Genomic DNA, 25,622 nt, shown 5'->3' on the forward strand with positions numbered 1-25,622 from the left:
CTTTGGCTTATGTACATTTAGTATTATTGCGCATTTATATATCGCTGACATTTTCTGCAGTGCTTTACAGAGTTTATGGTTATGTCATCACTTGTCCCTCAGAGGAGCTCACCATCTAATACTGAGTACAGTCAAAGTCTGATGCCCGTATCGTATTCTAAGGGCAGTGTTGAGGGAACCAACATAGATTTGTTGTAATATATCTTGCATACAGCCATCCAAAGGAATCACAGGCATTATTTTGGTCCCACCGCTGTATGGTGAGCTTCCCTTGAGAAACCTGCTGTAGCTGGTGGTATCCCTACTGGAATGCAATGTAGCATCCCGACCCCAGGTCCCACTCATCCTATATTGGCAGTGAAAACCAGGACCCAAAGCAAGGCAACAGAGGGAAGACACAGTCGGATGGAAGATGCACAGGTAGCAGCAACTAAAGAGAGGACTTCCATATATCCAGTAGACGTTGGCTAGTGCACAAGACAGTAACCAATCAACACAGCGGAGTGCAGCTTATCAGATGAACTATATCCATGGAAGAAGAAAGTATAAGCACACAAAGCTACAAATTCAACCTTTATTCCAAAATGATTAAAACTGTGCAATGGTACACATACCGCATAATAGGAGAGAGGAACAGGTAGAGAGAGGGTCAACAGCTATTTCTTGCCATCACAAAGTGGCGCTTCATCAGATACTGTCCTGATGAAGTGCCACTTTGTGATGGCGAGAGAGCAAAGTGTGTGTCAAATTTTACCAGTGTTTACACAAGCAACATAACACGCATTACGCATGTAGCACAACTTGGTTTATGTACACAAATAGCAATGCACACGTATACATAACTCGAGGTGCGCACTTTACATTGCTTACATTAGCAGGGATGCTATCCGGATGAATTCCATATGGATTATCATCCTGATAATTAGAGCACCTGAGCGGGTGAGTGGGAGGGGCAGGTGACTACCACTGCTTCCTCCTTCCTGGTTGAAGGAGGAAGCGTGGTAGTGACTTGACGCGGCCTGGGACGTGCCGTGTGAAGCATTAAAGAAGATGGCTGCTGGGTAAGTTTTACCCATGTTCCCCCCCCCCCCCCCACCTCTTAACACCCTCCCACTCACCTCTTAACACCCTCCCACTCGTGCTCTAATTATCAGGATGAATTCTGAATTAAATCCATTCGGAATTCATCCGGAGAGCATCCCTGCACCTTAGCACCGGTAAGATTATGCTTGGCGTTTCGTGAATTCAACTTAGTATGACTTTAAGGTCTGGCATAACAAGATTGTCTCTTAAACACTTCTCATAAGTGGAACAGACCAGTTGCATAATTTTATTTTTGGCATTTCTATGTATTTTTTTCTTTCTTTTAATGCCAGCCAGTTCAGCACCTAGCATTTACTATTTTACTGTCTGAAAAATAATAACTTTACCATTAAAATCATTTTTTATCATTGTAATAGTGGAAACTTTTCTTTTTTTGGGCAGAAAAAACATTTTCCAATTTGCCAAAAATCGACTGTTAAAAAAAGAAAAGCATTTGACTCCAGCAGACAGCGAGCAGAGGGAACCGAGATCTCCACTCTCAAGCCAGTGAAAGCACGGGTAAGTAGATGGGAGACTTTAATCCAAAGCCGGTCACACACACTGAAGTCTAATAGAGCCATTTCTTGACAGCCTTAGGGCAAATTCACAGTACTCAGTTTCGCCGCAGAATAATTCTGCATGTCAACTCACATGCAGGTTTTAACTGCACCATTGCAGGTATCAGGGCTGTGGAGTCGGAGTCGGAGTCGTGGAGTCGGAGTCGTGGAGTCGGGCAATTTTGGGTGCCTGGAGTCGGAGTCGGGAAAAAATGCACCGACTCCGACTCCGACTCCTAATGAATTTGTAACTGTAATTAAAATAGAAAATATGATAAAATGTTCTATTTCTCAGATAATAGTCATTAAAAATAATGTATATATACAGTATATATACAGTAATAGCTGTGCTTAGTCCACAAAAATGAAACAAACCAATCAAAATTAGTTACTTGTGCTGCTTCAATAAAGCAGTCCTCATATTTTTAAGGTCAGATATACATATCTGGTTGTGACTGTATATATGTGTACACAGGAATCTCTTATATATACTAAATAACATCTATGCTGTAAGAATAAAGCCTGATGTGTAGCTGTGTCACTAATAGAGATGGTCAACGAGATGGAAATAATTCTGCATTGATGCTGATTTATGCAAATGTATGCACTCCCTTTGCTGATGAAATCAAATAATTTGATATGTTGTTAAAATTTGGTTTGGTGACTACAAATTAAAGGGTACCTGAGACGGATGAAAAGTAAAGTTTTATACATACCTGGGGCTTCCTCCAGCCCCCTTCAGGCTAATCAGTCCCTCGCTGTCCTTCACCACCCGGATCTTCTGATATGAGTCCTGGTAATTCAGCCAGTCAGCGCTGTCCGGCCGCATGCCGCTCCCACAGCCAGGAACATTCTGCACCTGCGCAATAGTGCTGCACAGGTGTAGTATGCTCCTGGCGGCGGAGTGTGTGCATGCGCACTACGCCTGACTGGCTCAAGTACCTGGACTCATAGCAGAAGATCCAGGTGGCGGAGGAGGACAACGAGGGACTGATTATCCTGAAGGCGGCTGGAGGAAGCCCCAGGTATGTATAAAACTTTAATTTCATCTGTCTCAGGTTTACTTTGTTACACAGTAGTACTATACTCTACATATGCACTCCCCACAGAGCTGCAGGGAATCCACTGAGAATGCTGTGCACATTGAACACAGAGGTGTTGTCTGTTTACAATCTCGTCATTCCCCTGCAGAGTACCTGCACATCATTCTTACATGTACCCACACTTACATTGCCTAGGGCCTGATAGGTGTTCTTTGTTCCGGTTTGTACCTTTTACAAGTACTCTTACCAAGGACTAGTTTTAGTCTAAAGGGAATAAATATAGTAGTCTACATATCCTTCTCACTTCAGTTGTCTTGTAAAATTCCTAAGCGTTGGCAGTTAAGAGACGAATTTCATGTTACATACTTTTAATCAACAAAATTGTAATATGCAAATTAGAGGAGTCGGAGTCGTGGAGTCGGAGTCGGAGTCGGTGGAATCCTAAACTGAGGAGTCGGAGTCGGAGTCGGTGGATTTTTGGACCGACTCCACAGAACAGACAGTACTAAGGGGGTACCCAAGAAATACTTTGTCAGTTTTTTTTTATAATTTCCAAAAAATCTTAGAGAACCCGAGGTGGGTTCTAAGAATCCTAATAGCAGACAGAGGCTGGCTGTGCATATAATCACCAGCCTCTGTTGCTAAATATCTTCCCTCCAGGGCCCCCCTGCGCTCTGCCCCCCATAAATCACAGCCGCGCTGTCAACACGCAGCGTGTCACCAGCCGACTGTTTACAATTGGATATCAATCCCCGCCGCTCCCCGCCTCCTCCATAGCTCCGGTCCCTGCCCACGTCCCTTCCCTCCAATCAGCGGGGAGGGAAGGGACGCGGGCGGGACCGGAGCTATGGAGGAGGCGGGAGAGCGGCGGAGATTGATAGGCAATTGTCGGCTGGTGACACGCTGCGTGTCGACAGTGCGACTGTGATTTATGGGGGGGCAGAGCGCAGGGGGGCCCTGGAGGGACGATATATAGCAACAGAGGCTGATGATTATATGCACAGCCAGCCTCTGTCTGCTATTAGGATTCTTAGAACCCACTTCGGGTTCTCTTTAATCAGACAAAAAATACTTCACATACATTTCACTACATTTCAACTCCCAAGAAGTAAAAATCAGGGCTGTGGAGTCGGAGTCGTGGAGTCGGGCAATTTTGGGTGCCTGGAGTCGGAGTCGGGAAAAAATGCACCGACTCCGACTCCTAATGAATTTGTAACTGTAATTAAAATAGAAAATATGATAAAATGTTCTATTTCTCAGATAACAGTCATTAAAAATAATGTATATATACAGTATATATATATATATACAGTAATAGCTGTGCTTAGTCCACAAAAATGAAATAAACCAATCAAAATTAGTTACTTGTGCTGCTTCAATAAAGCAGTCCCCGTATTTTTAAGGTCAGATATACATATCTGATTGCGACTGTATATATGATGTGTACACAGGAATCTCTTATATATACTAAATAACATCTATGCTGTAAGAATAAAGCCTGATGTGTAGCTGTGTCACTAATAGAGATGGTCAACGAGATGGAAATAATTCTGCATTGATGCGGATTTATGCAAATGTACGCACTCCCTTTGCTGATGAAATCAAATAATTTGATATGTTGTTAAAATTTGGTTTGGTGACTACAAATTAAAGGGTAACTGAGACGGATGAAAAGTAAAGTTTTATACATACCTTAGGCTTATTCCAGCCCCCTTCAGGCTAATCAGTCCCTCGCTGTCCTCCACCACCCGGATCTTCTGCTATGAGTCCTGGTAATTCAGCCAGTCAGCGCTGTCCGGCCGCATGCCGCTCCCACAGCCAGGAACATTCTGCACCTGCGCAATAGTGCTGCACAGGTGTCGTATGCTCCTGGCGGCGGAGTGTGTGCATGCGCACTACGCCCGACTGGCTCAAGTACCTGGACTCATAGCAGAAGATCCAGGTGGTGGAGGAGGACAACGAGGGACTGATTATCCTGAAGGCGGCTGGAGAAAGCCCCAAGTATGTATAAAACTTTAATTTCATCTGTCTCAGGTTTACTTTGTTACACAGTAGTACTATACTCTACATATGCACTCCCCACAGAGCTGCAGGGAATCCACTGAGAATGCTGTGCACATTGAATACAGAGGTGTTGTCTGTTTACAATCTCCTCATTCCCCTGCAGAGTACCTGCACATCATTCTTACATGTACCCACACTTACATTGCCTAGGGCCTGATAGATGTTCTTTGTTCCGGTTTGTACCTTTTACAAGTACTCTTACCAAGGACTAGTTTTAGTCTAAAGGAAATAAATATAGTAGTCTACATATCCTTCTCACTTCAGTTGTCTTGTAAAATTCCTAAACGTTGGCAGTTAAGAGACGAATTTCATGTTACATACTTTTAATCAACAAAATTGTAATATGCAAATTAGAGGAGTCGGAGTCGGTGGAATCCTAAACTGAGGAGTCGGAGTCGGTGGATTTTTGGACCAACTCCACAGCCCTGGTAAAAATTGAAGCATAATGCATTGTACCATTCCAGGACCCAAACAGAATATATGATATATAGATCCAGAAAGAGGAAGAAATCTGGCCGGGGGTGGGTGGGGCTGCATCAAAGTACCGGGCTGTAGGCAGGCAAGTCTCACAGGCAACCTTCCAGTTAAATGAATACGGAGATTGCGCTCTGCACTTGTTCAGGTGTGCTCACTGTATATTCAGAATATATATATATATTATATATATTCAGCACCTGATATATAACTGATAGCAACCGATACATCACCGTTCTAACAAAATATTGTCAGAACCGAAAAGAATCGTAAGAAGAAATTTGTGAGCTTTGGAGTGAAACTGAAGGCGAGGGAAGTATGAATATTAATACAAATACAAAGAATGAAAGGGATACAGTACATGCAAAGCATGAAACAACGAGGAAAACAGTAAGAATGTAAATCCCATTCACACACTGTATGGGGCATTTTGTTTCAGCCGGAGCCTCCAAAGAAGCAGTCCAACTGGAGGAGGAAGCATGATGACTTCATTGCCACCATTAGAGCTGCTAAGGGACTCACACAGATTATAAAGGAAGGGGGAGAGCTTCCACCTCCACCACCACCTTCTTATGATCCAGGTAAGTAGCCCTCTGCTGGTCTGTGCATAAACCTGTCAGGCTAAGCTTTTTCTGTATTTACTGATATTGCTTTTCACGAGTAGACCAAAAAAACGAAATGCATCCGGTCTAGATGTGGTGACGACCACATTGAGTCACTTCTGAGTGCGACCTGCTCTGACGCGACATGATGCATTTCGTTTTTTTTTTGCTTCCGGGCAACCACACCATATGTCAAGTGGCTAAACAACGCACTTGTCCTTTAGTTCACTCTCCACTGAACATCTGCCGCCCAGGCGGCTGGTTCCGACGGTCTGAACTAGCCCTTAGAGACAGTGGATCATTTGTGCAGCCTCCTTATGTCTCTTACCTCAGGTTTCCTTTAACATGCCTTTAAATGGTTGGGGTAGTCTTTAAATGTTTGGGGGTGTCAAATACAAAGTGAGCAGAAATTGTACATTGGGACCTAGTCGCGGGCCATCCTCAATGTCTACTGGCCACCTTCCTCTCTTATAAAGTTCCCTGATGTCTAGAGACCTCTCCCCTATACAGTTCCCTGGTGTTTAGTGCTTTCCCCCTACCTCTCCATATGGCTTCCCTGGTGTTCTAGGGCTTCACCCACAATATAGCTCCCCTGGTTGTGTAGTGTGAGCCAAACATAATGCAAAGTGGGGAAACCACTTAAGTGCCAAATGTAATGGCTCTGAGGGGCAAATTTGGCCAGAGTTTGACATATATGGTTTAGAGGGACTGTAACCAAGGATTAACCTTCATCCCAATCGGTAGCCAATACCCCCTTTCCAATGAGAAATCTTTACTTTTTCTCTAATAGATCATCAGGGGTCGATATGGCTGATATTGTGGTGAAACCCCTCCCACAGAGTGATGTCATGACCATGGTTCTGACAGTTTGGCGTCCGTGAACCTCCTTTCATTGTGGGAAATAACAGCTTTTTCCAACTGCCAAGCAAGCAATATCTCCTTCTGTGCATAGAACGCTCAGTAACGAACATTCCGTACAGATCACCGGGCAGAACTAAAGATGTCACCACCAGTGATACATTTCAGAATGTAAATCAGGGAGAGGAAAGATTTTATGATGGGCAAACACTGACTTAATAATCTATACATGCATATTGTAAAAAAATAAGTAATTGTATTCATTATGTTATTTTCAGCTGCTATGTCCCTCGCCGCAGCTCCGCACTCAGAACTACTGCACCTGCACAGTACATTCCACACCACGTGCGAGCGATTGATAGCGGTGCTCACGCAGGTGCAGTGGATAGCGTTACCAGGTCGTCCTCTGCAGCAGACGGGATTGGGGGCCAGCAACTGAGTGCGGAGCTGCGGCAATAGACATAGCAGCTGCAAGGGGCTGGAGGAAGCCCCGGGTAAGTAAATGTAGTGTGTTTTTTTTTTTTTTTTTTTTTTTTTTTTTACGCTGCTCGGACCTTTCCTTTAAAGGAAACCTGAGATGTCAAAATTGGGTGTATTTATACATACCTGGTGATCCATTGCCATCCTCTTCAGCTGCTCCAATCTTTTCCTTCCCCTCCCTTCCCCTGTAAACTGGCAGGCTGTGCTATTCTGCGCATGCTAGGCCGCGCGCACACCCCTATCTCCCACAGGCGGAGGTGCAAAATGCTCCTGGGTAAGGGAGCGCGGCCTGGCCATGCATGCGCAGAAGCGGGAGAAATAACTGGTCAACAGAGTGACCGGCAAGGGAGCACCTCATGGGGCTGGAGGAAGCCCCAGGTAAGTATAAAAACACCCAAGTTTGACATCTCAGGTACACTTTAAAGAGAATCTGTAACGTCAAAACGTCCCCTGGGGGGTACTCGCCTCCGGTGAGGGAAGCCTCCGGATCCTAATGAGGCTTCCCACGCCGTCGTCCGTCTCTCAGGGGTCTCGCTGCAGCCCTCCGAACAGCGGTGACGTCAATATTTACCTTCCCGTCTCCTGCGCAGGCACTCTGACGGCTGTCGGCTCCGAAGTAGGCGGAAATACCCGATCGCCGTCGGGTCTGCTCTACTGCGCAGGCGCAAGTCTTTGGCGCCTGCGCAGTAGAGCGGACCCTGACTGAGATTGGGTATTTCCGTCTACTTCAGAGCCGAAAGCAGCCACAGTGCCCCCGCTGGAGCCAGCAAAGGTAAATATTGAATTGACAGTCGGGTCTGTCGCCGGCTGTTCGGAGGGCTGCAGCGAGACCCCCGTGGGACAGAGGACGGCGTGGGAAGCCTCATTAGGATCCCGAGGCTTGCCCCACCCGAGGTGAGTAACCCCCTGGGGATGTTTTTGATGTTACAGTGTCTCTTTAAGCTTTGTAGCCAGTCTTGGCCACTGTCAGTTTGTTTGTTTTTTTTAAATAAAACCTGCTTCATAAGCTGTCAAATTTACTCCACTTTCATACATATTTTAAAGGGAAAAATGTGTCAGTTTGTAACGCAAACCTTTTAATAAGAACTGACATTACAATTTATATTCTGACTGTACCTAGATTATGTCCAGTGCCCATACTGTCAGAGGAGGTTTAACGAGAGTGCTGCTGACAGGCACATCAACTTCTGCAAAGAGCAAGCTGCTCGCATAACCAATAAGGGCAAATTAGGTGGTGGCGATGCCAAAGGAAAAGCAGCCCCACGGACTCAGGTATTCATCATGAAAACGCATCATCAATGGTGGAAAATGTTCCTGTAGTGTATTTTCAATGTGTGCATTATTTTATTGGTTTGCAGTGAGACTTTGCAGTTTACATGTTCCCCTATGTGGTCAGTGTAATGACTGGCTATTCCTGTGTCCCCCTATGTGGTCTAGTGTTCTCCCTAGAAAGGTTTTTCATCTGGGTGGCATGAAAAAGTAGCCGGGTGGAGCGAGATGAGAGAAGGCAGGGCTGGCGCTTCTCTGCACAACTCTGCTTACAGAAGAGGAGGTGGTGAGCCGATGACAGCCGGGTGCTCACCAAAACTAGCCGGGTGGAGTACCCGGCTAAAAGAGCCTGGGGAGAACACTTTGGTCAGTGTAATGATTGGCTGTTCCTGTGTCCCCCTATGTGGTCTATGTATTTAAACACTACAGGTCCTTCTCAAAAAAATTAGCATATTGTGATAAAGTTCATTATTTTCTGTAATGTACTGATAAACATTAGACTTTAGATATATTTTAGATTCATTACACACAACTGAAGTAGTTCAAGCCTTTTATTGTTTTAATATTGATGATTTTGGCAAACAGCTCATGAAAACCCCAAATTCCTATCTCAAAAAATTAGCATATCATGAAAAGGTTCTCTAAACGAGCTATTAACCTAATCATCTGAATCAACTAATTAACACCTGCAAAAGATTTCTGAGGCTTTTAAAAACTCCCAGCCTGGTTCATTACTCAAAACCGCAATCATGGGTAAAGGTGCGTACACACATGCGACTATAATCGTTTGAAACGATCTTTCCCTGATCATTTCAAATGACGATCGTTTAAAAAAAGCAGCCAAAGACCATTAATTCTAACGACGGATGAGCTAGATCGTTAAAAACGAACGATCTATCTTGGCGGATTTTTTCCAACGACGATCGTTTGCAAAAGTAGTACATCGTTGGAAACGGTCGTTCGTACTAGGCTTGACATGCGCATTTCACTATTTCTCCATGGAACTTTTCATTTTTGTGTGCAAGCGCAATAGTTGCTTAACGTGATGTAACGTTCGTTCTAACGATCAGATCGTTACACACCTTTAAAAACTAACTTTACTTTGGTCGTTCTTTCGTCAATTAAAAGTTCGTTCGTCATTCACAACGAACTATCATTGTCGCATGTGTGTACGTAGCTTAAGACTGCCGACCTGACTGCTGTCCAGAAGGCCATCATTGACACCCACAAGCAAGAGGGTAATGGTACGTACACACCTGCGATAACGATCGTTCGTTACAAGCGATCGTTCCGCGACGGGCGATAGGTGGACGAGCAGGTAGTAAATGCAAATCAGGCGACTGAGAAAGTAGCGAAGCGATTGTTGTCGCCGAAACGAACGATCAGGAGCAATAGTTGCGTGCGCACACGGATCGTTACGTCCCGAAGCGGATGTAGGCATAATGCGTTTCATGAGCATTATTAAAAAAAGAGAGAGAGAGAGAGAGAGAGAGAGAGAGAGAGGCATATGTAAAGAAACATATCAACAGAAAAGTGTGTACATTATACATACATACCTATGTTAGTGCATTGTATGCTGTTTAATAGTAACTAATGTTTTAATAAACATTTGGGTTAAGTGCACAATTCTTTAACATGATTTCAAATATCACACTGAACGATCGCTACGAAACAAACGTTTCCGGAAATACGTACGTTCCCAGTTGGAAGGCACATGCGCTGTTCTAATAATAGCGATCGTTCTCGCACGATCGCTATACACACTTCATTTTAACGGCGACAATCGCTCGATTAAATCCAACTATTTGGAAAATTTTCTCAAGCAATCATTGCCCTTCCATCGCTTGGCTTAACGATCGCTTCGGAACGAACTTTAGGCAATGATCGAGCGAGCGACTACGAGCGATCGTTAATTGGCATTTACGAGCGATCGTTATCGCAAGTGTGTACGCAGCATTAGACACAGAAAGAAACTTCTGAACGAATAGGCTGTTCCCAGAGTGCTGTATCAAGGCACCTCAGTGGGAAGTCTGTGGGAAGGAAAAAGTGTGGCAGAAAACGCTGCACAACGAGAAGAGGGGACCGGACCCTGAGAAAGATTGTGGAGAAGGACCGATTCCAGACCTTGGGGGAACTGTGGAAGCAGTGGACTGAGTCTGGAGTAGGAACATCCAGAGCCACCGTGTACAGACATGTGCAGGAAATGGGCTACAGGTGCCGCATTCCCCAGGTCAAGCCACTTTTGAACCAGAAACAGCGGTAGAAGCGCCTGACCTGGGCTACAGAGAAGCATCACTGGACTGTTGCTCAGTGGTCCAAAGTACTTTTTTCGGATGAAAGCAACTTTTGTATGTCATTCGGAAATCAAGGTGCCAGAGTCTGGAGGAAGACTAGGGAGAGGGAAATGCCAAAATGCCTGAAGTCCAGTGTCAAGTACCCACAGTCAGTGATGGTCTGGGGTGCCATGTCAGCTGCTGGTGTTGGTCCACTGTGTTTTATCAAGGGCAGGGTCAGTGCAGCTAGCTATCAGGAGATTTTGGAGCACTTCATGCTTCCATCTGCTGAAAAGCTTTATGGAGATGAAGATTTCATTTTTCAGCACGACCTGGCACCTGCTCACAGTGCCAAAACCACTGGTAAATGGTTTACTGACCATGGTATTACTGTACTCAATTGGCCTGCCAACTCTCCTGACCTGAACCCCATAGAGAATCTGTGGGATATTGTGAAGAGAAAGTTGAGAGATGCAAGACCCAACACTCTGGATGAGCTTAAGGCCGCTATCGAAGCATCCTGGGCCTCCATAACACCTGAGCAGTGCCACAGGCTGATTGCCTCGGATGAAATATACAAATTTTTTGAGATAGGAATTTCGGGTTTTCATGAGCTGTATGCCAAAATCATCAATATTAAAACAATAAAAGGCTTGAACTACTTCGGTTGTGTGTAATGAATCTAAAATATTTGAAAGTCTTATGTTTATCAGGGCATTACAGAAAATAATGAACTTTATCACAATATTCTAATTTTTTGAGATTTGGTGGGGGCTAGTGTCCACCAGGCCCTAGGCAACTGCCTGGAATTGTCTTGTGAATGATCCAGCTCTGCATGTAGTGGAAAGAGGAAAGTGAGAGACATATAGATGCTGCCATATTTTTTACCAGTTGCCTGGCAAACCTACTCCTCTTTCTGGTTGCAGTAGTGTCTGAATCACTCACATGAAACAAGCGCTACTCCAGGCAGAGACGTCTGATCGGTATGCTTGTTCAGGATCTATGGCTAAATGTATTATGCTGGGCATACACGGTTAGATAGTTCTTATCAAAAGAGCCGCTAATGGCTCGATTTGATAAGATCCAACCTGTCCGATCACCGCGGCGGATTGATACTGCGCTCGATCCCCACGAGCGGACAACAGAAAAAACGAAGCGCTGGGACTAGCGGGAATCGATCCACGCACGGACGAGCGGTGACACGCCGTCATCGAGCCGCTGGCTCGATACGGGCGCATAAACGAACCGTGTATGCCCAGCATTAGAGCCAAAGGATCAGCAGGACTGCCAGGCATTCTGCATTGTCTAAAATGAAATACATATATCAGCCTCCATATGTCTCTCTCTTTGTGTGCCCTTTAAGAAAATACTATTAAAGTGTACCCGAGGACATGTGACATAATAAGATAAGCATGTGTATTTACGCTGCACTACGTATTAATAACCAGGCTGTTTCTTTTTTTTACTCTGCTGCCTGAAACCGTTTTAAAAACAAAAAAAGTGACCGCAAAGTGCTCAGCGCGCTACATAAACATAATAAATACAATAGCCTCTCAATATAGTCGTGCGGCTATGACATGTTTTTATTTTCCATATCTATTGTATTTGTTATGTTTATGTAGCACGCTAAGCACTCTGCACTTTAGATAGTACCCCTGATAAAGCCCCTAATTATAACAGGGTGAAACATGTAGAATTTATCGGTGGGGCGTTGTGTGTTTGATTATCAACTTTATCTGGGTAATAGGGAAAACCTATGAAGTGAGCTAAACTCATTGGTTTCATTCACAGGGCTCTGTGTACTCCTTTCTCCCTTCCCTAGTCTGTATATGGAAACAGTGTTTTAAAAAGCTAATGGTTTTTAGTGGTCGGGCCAAAAGTTATCTTTTAATCTCTTTTGCCCCGGTATAGATTTGTCTGTATAATATAGTAAACCTCACTGATAAGCAAATTACAGCCATAAACGGTTTCCTAGCAGAATACAGCTCCTGAGGGCAGGGGAGAGATAGAAAAAGATCAATAGTTCATGTATTTTAACTCTGCTCAATGGCAGTCTATTAACCCCACCTGGCGTTACAATAAATTCGCCAGGGGGGCAGCGCAGCACTTATTTTTTAATTTTATTTTTTTAAAATCATGCAGCTAGCCTAGCGCTAGCTACATGATAGCCGCTGTGCAGCGGCATCCCCCCACCCCTTCCGATCGCCTCCGGCGATCAGAGCAAACAGGAAATCCCGTTCAGAACAGGATTTCCTGTTTGGCTTCCCCCGTCAACGATCGTGATGACGTCATTGGGAGTCCCGATCCACCCCACAGCGCTGCCTGGCACTGATTGGCCAGGCTGCGCACGGGTCTCGGGAAGGGGGGGGGGGGGAGCGGCGCATCGGCAGCGAGCGGCGACGATAGTAAATGTCACGCAGCTAGCAAAGTGCTAGCTGCGTGTTTAAAAAAAAAATTATGAAAATCTGCCCAGCAGGGCCTGAGAAATCCTCCGCGGCGGCATAGCCCGAGCTCAGGATTACGCCAAGGAGGTTAAGAGTCCCAGAGACAACAAAACATTCCATCTACTTTGTAAATGTTTTAATATAAAATAAACCATGGAATAGCAAAAAAAAGGGGTCATTTTTAGGAGTAGGAGGTTAAATACAATTGTTTATCTTATCAGTTTATTTTCACCTCAGGTTCACTTTAAAAATGAATATTAGATGTTTTCACTTGGGTTATCTTTGTTTTATAAAAAAAATTGGCACTGGCAACATCTGTACCTGTGGTACAGCCTGCTGGTGAATGTGAAGCTGAGGAGAGGGATCTGGCTCCGATGGAGGGAAATGACGTATTTTGTCAGTCATGTTGTTGGTTGTCAATTAGTTACCTACTGCTATTTATAATAATAATGTTCTCTGAGAGCCGCTGTGTTCAGGGAACTGTTTGCTCGCCGGGGCTCTGACTTTCCCCCACCCAGAACATTGTGACAGGATTGATGGATTACAGATGCTGGCAGTCTCCTTTCACGTTGTCCCATGTGGGGGCCACACCCTTCCAGAACTTGGAGGAGCAGACAGTTCCCTGGTCACTGGCAGTCTCAAAGACAAAGCATTAAGGTCCGTACACACGCCTGATCAAAGGCAACGACGGGCGGAATGCTCAGAAACAGCCTTATCAGTCCAGCGACAGACTGTACACACGCTGGACTGGCTGCTGAAAACACGCCCAGCCGGAGGTGACGACGTACCCGTCGTTGCCTTTGATCAGGCGTGTGTACGGACCTTTAGTTAACTATTTACCACCAGTCTAGTGTCTGGCTTTAACCTCCTTGCGACCGCCTAACGCCAATTGGCGGTCTCAAGGTGACTCCCCCAGGACTGCGTAACTCCAATTGGCGTTAAGTCCTGGGGGGGTGGTTTGCAGGGGATTGCGCGCGCATCCCCACTTCAGTGATGGAGCTCTGCTCCTTCATCAGTCTAGCAGACTGTTATGCTGGGCATACACGGCGCGATAGTTCTTATCAATCGAGCCGTTAATGGCTTGATTGAGAATATCCAACCTGTCCGATCACTGCGGCGGATCGATACCGCTCTCGATCCCTACGGTCGGACAATGAACAGAAAGGAAGCGCCGATAATGAATGTCCGCGGGGACGAGCGGGAATCGATCCGCGGGAACGCGCCGGCATCGAGCCAGCGGCTCGATTCCGGCACATAAACGCGCCGTGTATGCCCAGCATTAGACAGCGAAACTGCCATCTATTTACATTGAACAGTGATGCAATCTTCTACAGCGATGTACTGGAGACAGTCGTGTCACTCGGCTGTCCCCTTTGGAGGCTCAGAGACCGATAGGCTCTCATAGGTTGATGCCTATGAGAGCTGATTGCTGTGATTGGCTGGCCACCTGGGGGGAGGGATGGATCAAAGATTTAAAAAAAACACAAGTAAAAAAAATAATAATAAGTAAACACTGCAGCAGTGATCAAAGCCCACCAACAGAGCATTCAGTAAAGGGGGGGTTTAATGTTTGCTAAGTTGTATGGCTCTGCAGTAAGCGGTTAAAGCTGCAGAGCCCTAAATTGTAAAAAAAAATAGCCTGGTCACTGTGGGGTGTAAGCCTATGGTCCTAAAGGGGTTAAGGCCTATACTGATGGTAAATAATTGTCACCTGACACAATCAATTGTGACTTTTTCTGGTGATAGCTTTTGTAGCATTTGTCATGCAGACATGCTGCTTGGCTACAGCTGAGCAGGATACTGCATGCTATGGCAGTTATGTCTCTATAGTTGGGACGTCCTCATCCATCACAGGGCACAATTTAGGTAGCATGTCTTCCCTCCTATGTGGGAGAAATGGCAGAGGCTCTGAACTAGTGTCAAAGCCCTGGGGGGTAAAACCTTACACCTTTTCTGACAAGTTTTCAGCACTGGGGAGCAGCTTGGGTGCCAACAGACTACATTCCTGCTGGCTGTCAGTAAACAGAGATCCACCCTACTCCAGGAACACTGCTAGGGCTAGTAAGACCAGTAATGCAGACTGTCTGCATGAATAACTTTTAAAAAATTCAGTGAAGAATGTGTAAAAGCAACATCACACTACATGTGACCACAGTAACCATTCTCTGTCTGTAGAGCTGCTGCTTCTGTGTATTTGTTTCTGTGTACCTGAGTTTAAGTGTTTACCGGTATTTCTTTGTAGTACAAGGCTCCTGCACTTAAGAAAACCAATTCCCCTGCATCTTTGTCCTCAGCGAATTCACGTTTGCCACAACCTCCCAATATGGGTAAACCAGCCTCAGGTATGATGAATGATGCAGACTGCTTATCTGTGTTACGGTTATGCATGATTACATATTTACAAAGACTCCATAGACCTTTATATGCAATAAATAGCCTTTCACAGCTGACACTGAGTACACAGCACAGAGCAATGGAAAAGTGAGACTTTTAACCTGTTGCTATGCGTAATCTCAAACCAAAGAAATAAAGCAGGGCTGGACAAATCTCAGTAGCCAAAGATCCTTGTGGGACAACTCCAGCAAAAAAAAAGTAAGCGTTTAAAATCTGACAGAACTGTCAAGTTTTGGACTAGTCTATCTCCTCATGGGGGTATGTTCAGGGTTTTGTTTGTTTTCAAAAGCATTTCCTGAATAGCATTTTCACTGACATAATAGTAAGATACCAGCCAGCCTCTCTATTCAATTGCACACAAAGTCAGTTAGGCATAGCAATTGCTATTCAGGAAATGCTTTTGAAAACCCTGAGCATTCCCCATGAGGAGATCGACTAGTCCAAAACCTGTCAGTTCTGTCATATTTTAACAGATTACTTTTTTTTGCTGGAGTGGTCCTTTTTAAATTGAAAGGTGTCACCAAACATCTTAATTTTCTCTCTAACTGGCTCCTGAATCGGACGTGTTGGCTCCATGTTAATTTGGCTACTCCTGAATTATACTTACCATTTCATTTACAGTAACTTACAATTGGTAAAGATTTTCTCTGGTTTGCTGCTGCTCCCAAGTCTAAAGGTGGCCACTAATGGTCCAATTTGTATTGAAAAATCGTTCGAGCAATCAGATCATTCTGATCGGATGTGATTGGATTGGTTGTAAATAATCTCTGATGATGGGCCCCAACCTTTTCCGGCCCGGGGACCACTCTCTGACCAAATTTTTCTCCGGGGAAGGGGGGGGGGGGGTGTTTGCGCGACCTAGTGGACAGTGTCGTGCGCAGCGGGTTATGGGGGGGAGGGGGGCTGGGGTGCGGCTGCATAGCTAGCATAGTTGCCCCAGTATAGGGAGTTTAGTTATGGCTAGTATAGTGCCCCAGTATAGCTAGTATAATGACCAGTATAGCTTGTATAGTCCCAGTATTGATAGGTAGTGCCCCAGTATAGTGCCCAGTATGGGTGGGTAGTGCCCCAGTATAGCCAGTAAAGTGCCCAGTATAGGTAGGTAGTGCCCAGTATAGCTAGTATAGTGCCCAGATAGCTAGTATAGTGCCCAGTATAGGTAGTATAGTGCCCCAGTATAGCTAGTATAATGACCAGTATAGCTAGTATAGTCCCAGTATGGATAGGTAGTGCCCCAGTATAGTGCCCAGTATGGGTAGGTAGTACCCCAGTATAGCCAGTAAAGTGCCCAGTATAGGTAGGTAGTGCCCAGTATAGCTAGTATAGTGCCCAGTATAGTGCCCAGTATAGCTAGCATAGTGCCCGGTATGGTGCCCAGTATAGCTAGTATAGTGCCCAGTATAGATAGCATAGTGCCCAGTTTAGGAAGGTAGTGCCCAGTATAGGTAGGTAGTGCCCAGTATAGCTAGTATAGTGCCCAGTATAGGTAGGTAGTGCCCCAGTATAGTGCCCAGTATAGCTAGTATAGTGCCCAGTATAGCTTCCTAGTATGGGTAGGTAGTGCCCCTCCCCCCTCCGCTCCTGTTACCTTATCATGAGCGGGCGGCTGCTTGTCCGATTAGATTCCCCCGTAGCCGCTTTTCTCAGTGGCATCTCCTATTACAGCAGCACGCTCGGCAGCTGCTGTGATGAGCAGGAAGTGGTACAGCAGTTTCCTGTAGCGGCGATATGCATCGCTGTTACCATGGGAACCGCTGTACCGCTTCCTGCTCATCACAGCAGCCGCCAAGCACGCTGCTGTAATAGGAGATGCCACTGAGAAGAGCAGCTACGGGGGAATCTAATCGGACAAGCGGCCGCCCGCTCATGATGAGGTAACAGGAGCGGCAGCTGCGGGGAGGAGCAAGAGGCCAGACCTGCCACGGCCCGGTGGTTGGGGACCCCTGCCGTACAACACACCAGACAACATCTTGCGGCACACTAGTGTGCCGCGGAACAGCGGTTGAAAAACACTGTAATAGCTTATGAACGATTAGAAAAACAGTTGTTTGGATTTTCATTGAACCAAAATCTGGATTTTCATGTCAGTTGTGATCGATAGGAAGCAAAGATTGGTCAGTTGATGGGTCAGTGAATGATGTATCAGAATTATCTGATCGCTCAAACAATTTTTTAATAGAAATTGGATCATTAGTGGACACCTTTAAACACTCTCTTGTTGAGTTATAACAACATTAACAAGACAGTTGTAAAGTGCTTTTCTCCCATAGGACCCAAAATGCATAATCTTGTCTCAGATCAGTACATTGTTGTGGTTTGTGATGTGCTACAGAGAGAAAAGTTTTGTGTTAATAAATGGCAGAGTAAACAAGTGCCTTTTCAGTTAAAGTAAGGACACATTTTAATTAGGAAACTGTGGTGAACAGACTTACTAACAAATCCACAGGAGCTCTTTTTGGACACTAATATCCCAGTGGTCTTTATTATGGGCTGTGTTATAAGTGTTTGCATTTTTGAGTGCCAAGTGTATGAAGTACTGTTGGGGACTACACCCTGTCGGGCGGATCGTTCAGAAACAGCCTTATCAGTCTGCCGACAGACTGTACACCCGCTGTACTGTCTGCTGAAAACCCGCCCAGCGGGAGGTGACGACGGACCCGTCGTTGCCTTTAATCAGACGTGTGTACGAGCCTTTACTGTACTGCTGTACTTCAAAGTGCCCGCAATGATTGTGCGTGACCCTGACCACTGCTATGAATGCTGGGAGATGTAGTCCCTTAGGGGAAGGTTTGTTTGATCTATTTTACCAAAAGCTGCTCAAACTGTCAGCTTTTCGAGTGCTTGAAAAAACAGTGCAGAACTATTAGAGCTTAACATGGCTAGAAGAAATATGTACGGATGTTATTTTATATTATACTTTTTTTATTTTTTCAATCCAGGTATACCTTCAGCAAAACCAGCGGTGGGCAGTGGAACAGCAGGAAATCGATATCAACCCGGTTCTCCTGCCAATAAAAATTCTACTATATCAAGTCCTCAGACAGGGTAGGTCTTCTTCTGTAAAGTGAAAGGTTAACCACTTGAACACTACAGGTTGTGTTCCCCTTATGGACCAGAGCAATTTTCACATTTCAGTGCTCCTCCCATTCATTCAATATTAACTTTATCGCTACTTAGCACACCTGATCTGTACATTGTTTTTTTTTTTGCTACAAATTGGGCTTTCTTTGGGTGGTACTTTTTGCTTAGAATGATTTTATTTTATATGTATTTTAAAAACTGGAATAATAATTACTTTTTTTTTTTTACAAATTCACATAGTACAATACATGGTGACAATATTTATTCCAAAGGTGTATTTTTTCTTTTTTTTTTTTGGGGGGGGGGGGGGGGGGGGGGGTTCTGATTGCACTGTCAGTATTACCAAGCCCTAATTTGCAAAAATAACAAGAATATACCCTCATTGCATACATATACAAACAACTAAGTCGCTAACGTAACAATGTATGTAGTCCCTTTTAAATTCTGTTCACGTTTTTTTAACAAGTGTTTTATTTTAGTAACTATGGGGGCAATTTAAAAGACATAAAGGGCTTGATTCACAAAGCAGTGCTACCGCATAGCACAAGAAAAGATTTACATGCACGCGCTAACGCGGCTAAGTGCACACATTAACGCACAAACACCTTCGTTAGCATGTGCACATAAACATTCACGCAAGTAAACCTTCACGCGTGTCACATTGTGCGCTACACGCATAGCACCATCGTGTTATGCGTTAGCACGGCTTTGTGAATCAAGCCCAAAGTGTTAATGGGTTTTTTCTTTTTGTCCTGGAATATTACATTTGGCCACCAGATGTTACCTGCTTAGAATGCTTCAGCATTCTAAGCAGGTAACATCTGGTGGTCAAATGTAATATCTAAGCAGGTAACATCTGGAGGCCAAATGGAATATTCCAGGACAAAAATAAAAAGCCCATTAACACTTTGGGCTTGATTCACAAAGCTGTGCTAACGCATAACACGACCGTGCTATGTGTTTAGCAAAAACACAAAGCAAAAGTAAACGTTTTTTTTTTTTTTACATACTTTAGTTGAATGATCAGTGCTGTTTGTCGCAGCACTGGTCATTCATGATTTAGGCACTTTGATTAACTTTGGGAACACATGTTTCCATTCACCAATTTGATCTCTAAAAGCTGATGATGGAAAAGTGTGTGCATGGCACCTATACAGATCCGGAGACAAATATCTACGCCCCTAGGACTTTGCTACTTCCTCTGGCAAATATAGGATTATCTGCTGAACACTTGGCGCCTCTGCCTTCCCTTTTGTTAGCATATCATTGACCATTCTAAGCAGGAACCCATGATATCTAATCAGAAAATGGTATTTACTACTAATTTATAATCCAATACATGGCTATTCAGTAGAAAAAAAACTGTAAGAGAAATAGAATTATATCCTCTACTGAAGTGTATAACAACACACACTAATCACTAATACACAACCACTGCAACCCTAATCAACATCTTCTGCTTTTAACGGAAAACTTGTAATAGTGGTATTGCTGCCAGATTATGTAACATACTCTGGCAGGGTCACACAGCAGGATACAAGTGGGAACAAAATGAAATGTGCTTACTCTGTTGTGGCTGATAATATCCAGACCGTTACAAAGATCACACACATGGAATGTAAGCGCAAACCTCCAAAAACGGCATGAATCACTGCAATAAAGAAAACAAATCCGCACCAAACAATGATTTATTTCAACAATTTAGAAGGAAGTAATTAAAGTTTGTTGGAGGGGAAAAAACCCTTTCCGGATGATTTATACACATTGCAAATCACTGCAGCAAACCTACATGTCTGCTTCTCTCTCTGTCCCTGCATATACCCAGATTACTTGCTTCGGGACGTGGAAATCCTGTATACTAAATGAAGCATGTAATTGTGCAGGACACAAATGCGCGAACTGCGCCGCTGCCCAGCGCCTGTGGGTGCGCACACCATGACAGGCGCAGACCACACTGATTAAGCTACAGCCAACAGTGGGAATGTTTCCTCGCGAAGTGCTAACTTTTAGCAGTTGTGACATGCAAAGCTTGCACTCCACAGCCACTCAGAACGTCGGTAAGGGCTGGTTCACACAACTAGAGCTTTTCTAAGTGCTTTGAGATTTTAAAAGCTCTTGCTAATGTTACCCTATGTGAGTGTTCACACTGGAGTGATGTGATTTTGTAAAAAAATCCCCCATAGCATTGCATTTCAAATCTCTAGCACTTAAAAAGTTGTTGCAGTGTGAACCAGCCCTAAGACAGTGCCGGCAGCTACTCCACACCGCAGTGCCAGCAGCTACTCGACTCCGCAGTGCCAGCGGCTACTCCACTCGGCAGTGCCAGCGGCTACTCCACGCCGCAGTGCCAGCGGCTACTCCACGCCGCAGTGCCAGCGGCTACTCCACTCCGCAGTGCCAGCGGCTACTCCACTCCGCAGTGCCAGCGGCTACTCCACTCCGCAGTGCCAGCGGCTACTCCACTCCGCAGTGCCAGCAGTGCCAGCGGCTACTCCACTCCGCAGTGCCAGCGGCTACTCCACTCCGCAGTGCCAGCGGCTACTCCACTCCGCAGTGCCAGCGGCTACTCCACTCCGCAGTGCCAGCGGCTACTCCACTCCGCAGTGCCAGCGGCTACTCCACTCCGCAGTGCCAGCAGCTACTCCACTCCGCAGTGCCAGCAGCTACTCCACTCCGCAGTGCCAGCAGCTACTCCACTCCGCAGCTAGCTATCGGTGTTCTCTACTCCACAGTGCCAACAGCTACTCTACTCCACAGTGCCAGCTGCCAGTGTTCTCTACTCCACAGTGCCATCAGCTACTCCACAGTGTCAGCTGTCAGTGTTCTGTACTCCACAGTGTCAGCTGTCAGTGTTCTCTTCTCCACAGTGCCAGCTGTCAGTGTTCTCTACTCCACAGTGTCAGCTGTCGGTGTTCTCTACTCCACAGTGTCAGCTGTCGGTGTTCTCTACTCCACAGTGTCAGCTGTCGGTGTTCTCTACTCCATAGTGCCAGCTGTCAGTGTTCTCTACTCCACAGTGCCAGCTGTCAGTGTTCTCTATGCCACAGTGTCAGCTGTCAGTGTTCTCTACGCCACAGTGTCAGCTGTCAGTGTTCTCTACTCCACAGTGTCAGCTGTCGGTGTTCTCTACTCCAGTGTCAGCTGTCAGTGTTCTCTACTCCACAGTGCTAGCTGTCAGTGTTCTCTACTCCACAGTGCTAGCTGTTAGTGTTCTCTACTCCACAGTGTCAGCTGTCAGTGTTCTCTACTCCACAGTGTCAGCTGTCAGTGTTCTCTACTCCACAGTGCTAGCTGTCAGTGTTCTCTACTCCACAGTGTCAGCAGTCAGTGTTCTCTACTCCACAGTGCCAGCAGCTACTCCACCCCACAGTGCCAGTTGTCAGTGTTCTCTACTCCACACTGCCAGCTGTCATTGTTTTCTACACAGTGCCAGCAGCTATTTCACTCCACAGTGCCTGCAGATGTGTGGTGCTTTTGAGAATTGGGGGTTTACTGGTATCCATATAAGCTAAGATTGGACTGTGATCTGAAATTCTGTATTTTATGTCCTTATAAATCTAGCACACACGGCCAAAAAAAAAAAAAAACTGAAGCTAAAAATGTACTGTCTGCTTTGTGATGCAAGCAGTGAAGTGAGGTGGTAGGTGCTTTCTGTACACCGAACAAGGAGACTGTTGCCCTAGTTCCACATATATGGTTGTTGTGATGCTTATAATTTGGCGTGCATGCAAATTCAGGGCCGGATTTACCATAAGGCACTGTAGGCACATGCTGATAAAAGTGCCTCCCTCCCTATACAGAGTCCTGATGAGAGTGTAAATGAGAGATTACTCATTCTGCTCTCTGCATTCCACTGACAAGATCTCCCTTCAGTCAGTGTCATCTCTAGCTACTTAATACTGAGGCTTCTGTAGCTACCCAATACTTGGGGGCAACTCTAGCTACTTAATATTGAGGGTACTTCTGGCTACCTAATACTAAGGGGCAGCTGTAGTTACTTATGATGGGCAAGGAAAGTAAGAGAGAAGTGACAGCTAGCACACTTGCAGTGCGCTTCCGTGGGGTTTGTAGGTTCATGGAGGGCCAGGACATCAGTGCCTATAGACTCCTGTGAGGTAAATCCAGGCCTGCGCAAACTGCAAGAAAGAATTATTGTTCCATCAGAAGAAATTGTAAGGCCATCTGCTTCTATGCGACTTGGGAAGATTTCATGTCTTTGTGAACATGTTGCCTAACCGTCACATCATTACATTATTATATCTGCATCAGATAGAAGTTGTGACCACTTAATGCTCTATGTGGCACGCGGATCTCCATTGCAACCGGCTTTGCTCATTGCTCCCTAATATTGCAGTAGCACCTTTTTGTCTTTTAGGCTGTGCTTTAGTGTGAAGACGCACTTTATTCATTCATTGTGGCTACTTTCAGACTGCAAACCAGCGTTGGCGATGCGGTGTGTTGTGCCCAATGCACCACATCGCACCGTCAAAAACGGGCCTTCCGGGTACACTGCGCCACTGTGCGGTGTTCCCTGCCTGGCCACACTCCAAGCAGGAAGTGACATGCGCTTGCCGTCACTTCCTGCTTCAGGTATGTGGAAGCATATTGTTAAAATATGCTTCTGTGCATGCACGTCATGTCGTTGTCGGTAATTGTTTTAAAATCCACACGTCGCCATAGACTAGCATGACTTCCGGGTCGACGCATCACTGCAGCGTTAACGTAGTTTTGGACCAGCGTCGGGATGCGGCGAAAATGTCGCTTCCGTCGCGTCACGCCGTAATGTCCCAGTATGGAAGTCTCCATAGCCTTTCATTGCCCGCTGGTGAGGTATGGAAAAAATACCACACTGCCTGGGTGTGAAAGAGCCTTGAAGGATGTTAAAGATGACCTGAATTCATGCACGAGGCAGAAGGAAAACAGAGAGAAATGCACCCTGTATGTATTCAGAAAGTTTAGCGTGTCTAATTCCCCCCCATCTGAGACTAATCACAGTGTAATTTGATCCCTCAGCTGTGTCAGCTGGCTGCCTCGGCAGAGTAGCTAATTTGTAAACACAGGATGTTATTAACCCTATGTCTGCTTCCATGAAAGCAAGAAGTAGGCACACTGCAGATTTTTTGCAGGATTAGTATTAGCTACAACAAAGAATTTTTTCTTTCTGCTGTGCTAGAAGGTACATCGCTGCAGAATGTTTGGATAAACAGTGTTCTGAAAAGCCTGTAGAAATAATACTGGTCTCCCAGAATGCTCTGGGAGGAGATTTCAACATAGCTAAACAGCCTAGGCTGTGACATCATTGGGAGAGCTGGGTACATACCAATATATAGCAATACATAGATGTAGGAAACATTTCTGATGTTGAAACCAGAATAATTTACTACATTCTACTATTTGCCACTACAGTGCCTCTGGAGTCCTACAGTGTACAAAAATTGCTGGGCTTGAGTCTTTGAGCAGTCAGTACAACCTGTGGTGGCCATTCATGCAGAAATACTGTTCCAGTCAGTCCTGCACCTACTGTGATTCCACCCGTCTCCCTACACAGGATGTCCTGAGTAGTATTATGAATGCCCACCTGTGCCAGGCCAGGCATCAGAACTGGGTCTTGATGCTAGTTGGGGGTATGAGGAGAACAATAATCTACTTTTAGCACTTCCATAAAGTAAACATTTAAATGTCACTTGTCCTTTATTTGAAAGGGAACTTGAAGTGAGTAAAATTATTTAAAATAAACACATGACGTAGCTGCAAATGAATATTACATACTAACCTCACAGTCAGTTCCATGAAGCTCACCATTTTCTTCTTACAGTGATCCCTTCCAGTTCTGGCAATATTTTGTCAGAACTGAAATACACCAGTTGCTGTCAGTTATAGATCAGCAGCTGTCAGTTACAACTGAATGTGCAAGGTAATGTCCATGTTTCCCTATGGCTCAAGTGGGCAATATTACAGTTTAACAGTGTGATGACCAGGAAGCTGTTATGAGGTAATGGCCATTTTTTTAAATGGAGGACGAATAATTCCATTGATCACAGTGGACAAATGGGATGGGAGAGGAGAAAGAGGTTGATGAGTAGACTACACAGGAGGTAAGTATGACCTGTGTATGGTTATTTTGACTTTTTATTTTCAGTTCAGGTTCTTTGGTGCTGTTGTGTCCTGTGCACCTATGTTTGCAAGAGTGGTGCACCAGGATTTTAAATTATATGAAGTTGAAAGTTGTTTAACAGCTGCAGCCTCAGATTAGCGATTCATCAGACTAATTGTATATACTAATATATCTGGGTGTCTGTACCAATAGACAATAGATCAATATAAAATGCAATCAATGTATTCCACAAGGAAAAAATGCATACAAAGATATGCAGTTCAAAAACAAGTATAGCTGTCAGGATCCTGCTACATACCCAAAACATCAACCTCATACATTCACTCCCCTGCAATAAGTTACATTTTTTTTTCTAAAAAACAAAAATAAATAAGAATGCAGTTATTGAGCGGTATAATAGTGCTGTTGTATTTGCTCAAATGGATTGGCAGGGGGCTGGCACTATAGCTCTAATAGCACTGGCCAGCTCAATACAAGGATATTCTATGTTAGCAAATGGAGCCCACAGGATGTCACTATATATAGAAAATTCACAATATGTCCACCTAAACCCAGCAAATTGTTTAACTACCTGCGGGCCACCGCAGTATAAATCTACGGCGGGCAGGGGGCGCTGCAGTTCTGACCTGACATAAACTCTACGTCCCATTGACCGCACGCCCCCGCCCATCCCCGCTGCTGTCGCCGCTTGATCTCCACCGCAATGTGCTGCCCTGCCGCCTCTATGACGGCAGAGCACTGTGAGCCGGGCAGGAGCAGTTTTCATTGGCTCCTGGCCCTGTCATTCATGTAAGCCGTTCCCGTTGGCTTCCATGGAGTGACAGGGTCAGGAGCCAATGAAAGCGGCTCCTGACCGGCGCACAGCGCTCTGCTGTCATACCGACG

General features: G+C 45.2%; 1 protein-coding gene across 3 annotated transcripts in view; it reads left to right on the forward strand.

The window, feature by feature from the left end:
• ZC2HC1A (zinc finger C2HC-type containing 1A) overlaps window positions 1-25,622 on the forward strand; it is a 141,085-nt gene that overhangs the window by 56,481 nt on the left and 58,982 nt on the right. For all 3 annotated transcript variants that reach the window (XM_068234843.1, XM_068234840.1, XM_068234841.1), the window contains 5 exons: window positions 1,486-1,602; window positions 5,661-5,802; window positions 8,282-8,433; window positions 15,390-15,489; window positions 18,481-18,586. In XM_068234843.1, coding sequence (XP_068090944.1) covers window positions 1,486-1,602; window positions 5,661-5,802; window positions 8,282-8,433; window positions 15,390-15,489; window positions 18,481-18,586 — 617 coding nt within the window. The remainder of the gene's footprint in view (window positions 1-1,485; window positions 1,603-5,660; window positions 5,803-8,281; window positions 8,434-15,389; window positions 15,490-18,480; window positions 18,587-25,622) is intronic.

The sequence above is a fragment of the Hyperolius riggenbachi genome, chromosome 5 (assembly GCF_040937935.1).
Source record: "Hyperolius riggenbachi isolate aHypRig1 chromosome 5, aHypRig1.pri, whole genome shotgun sequence".
Classification (NCBI taxonomy): Eukaryota; Metazoa; Chordata; class Amphibia; order Anura; family Hyperoliidae; genus Hyperolius; species Hyperolius riggenbachi.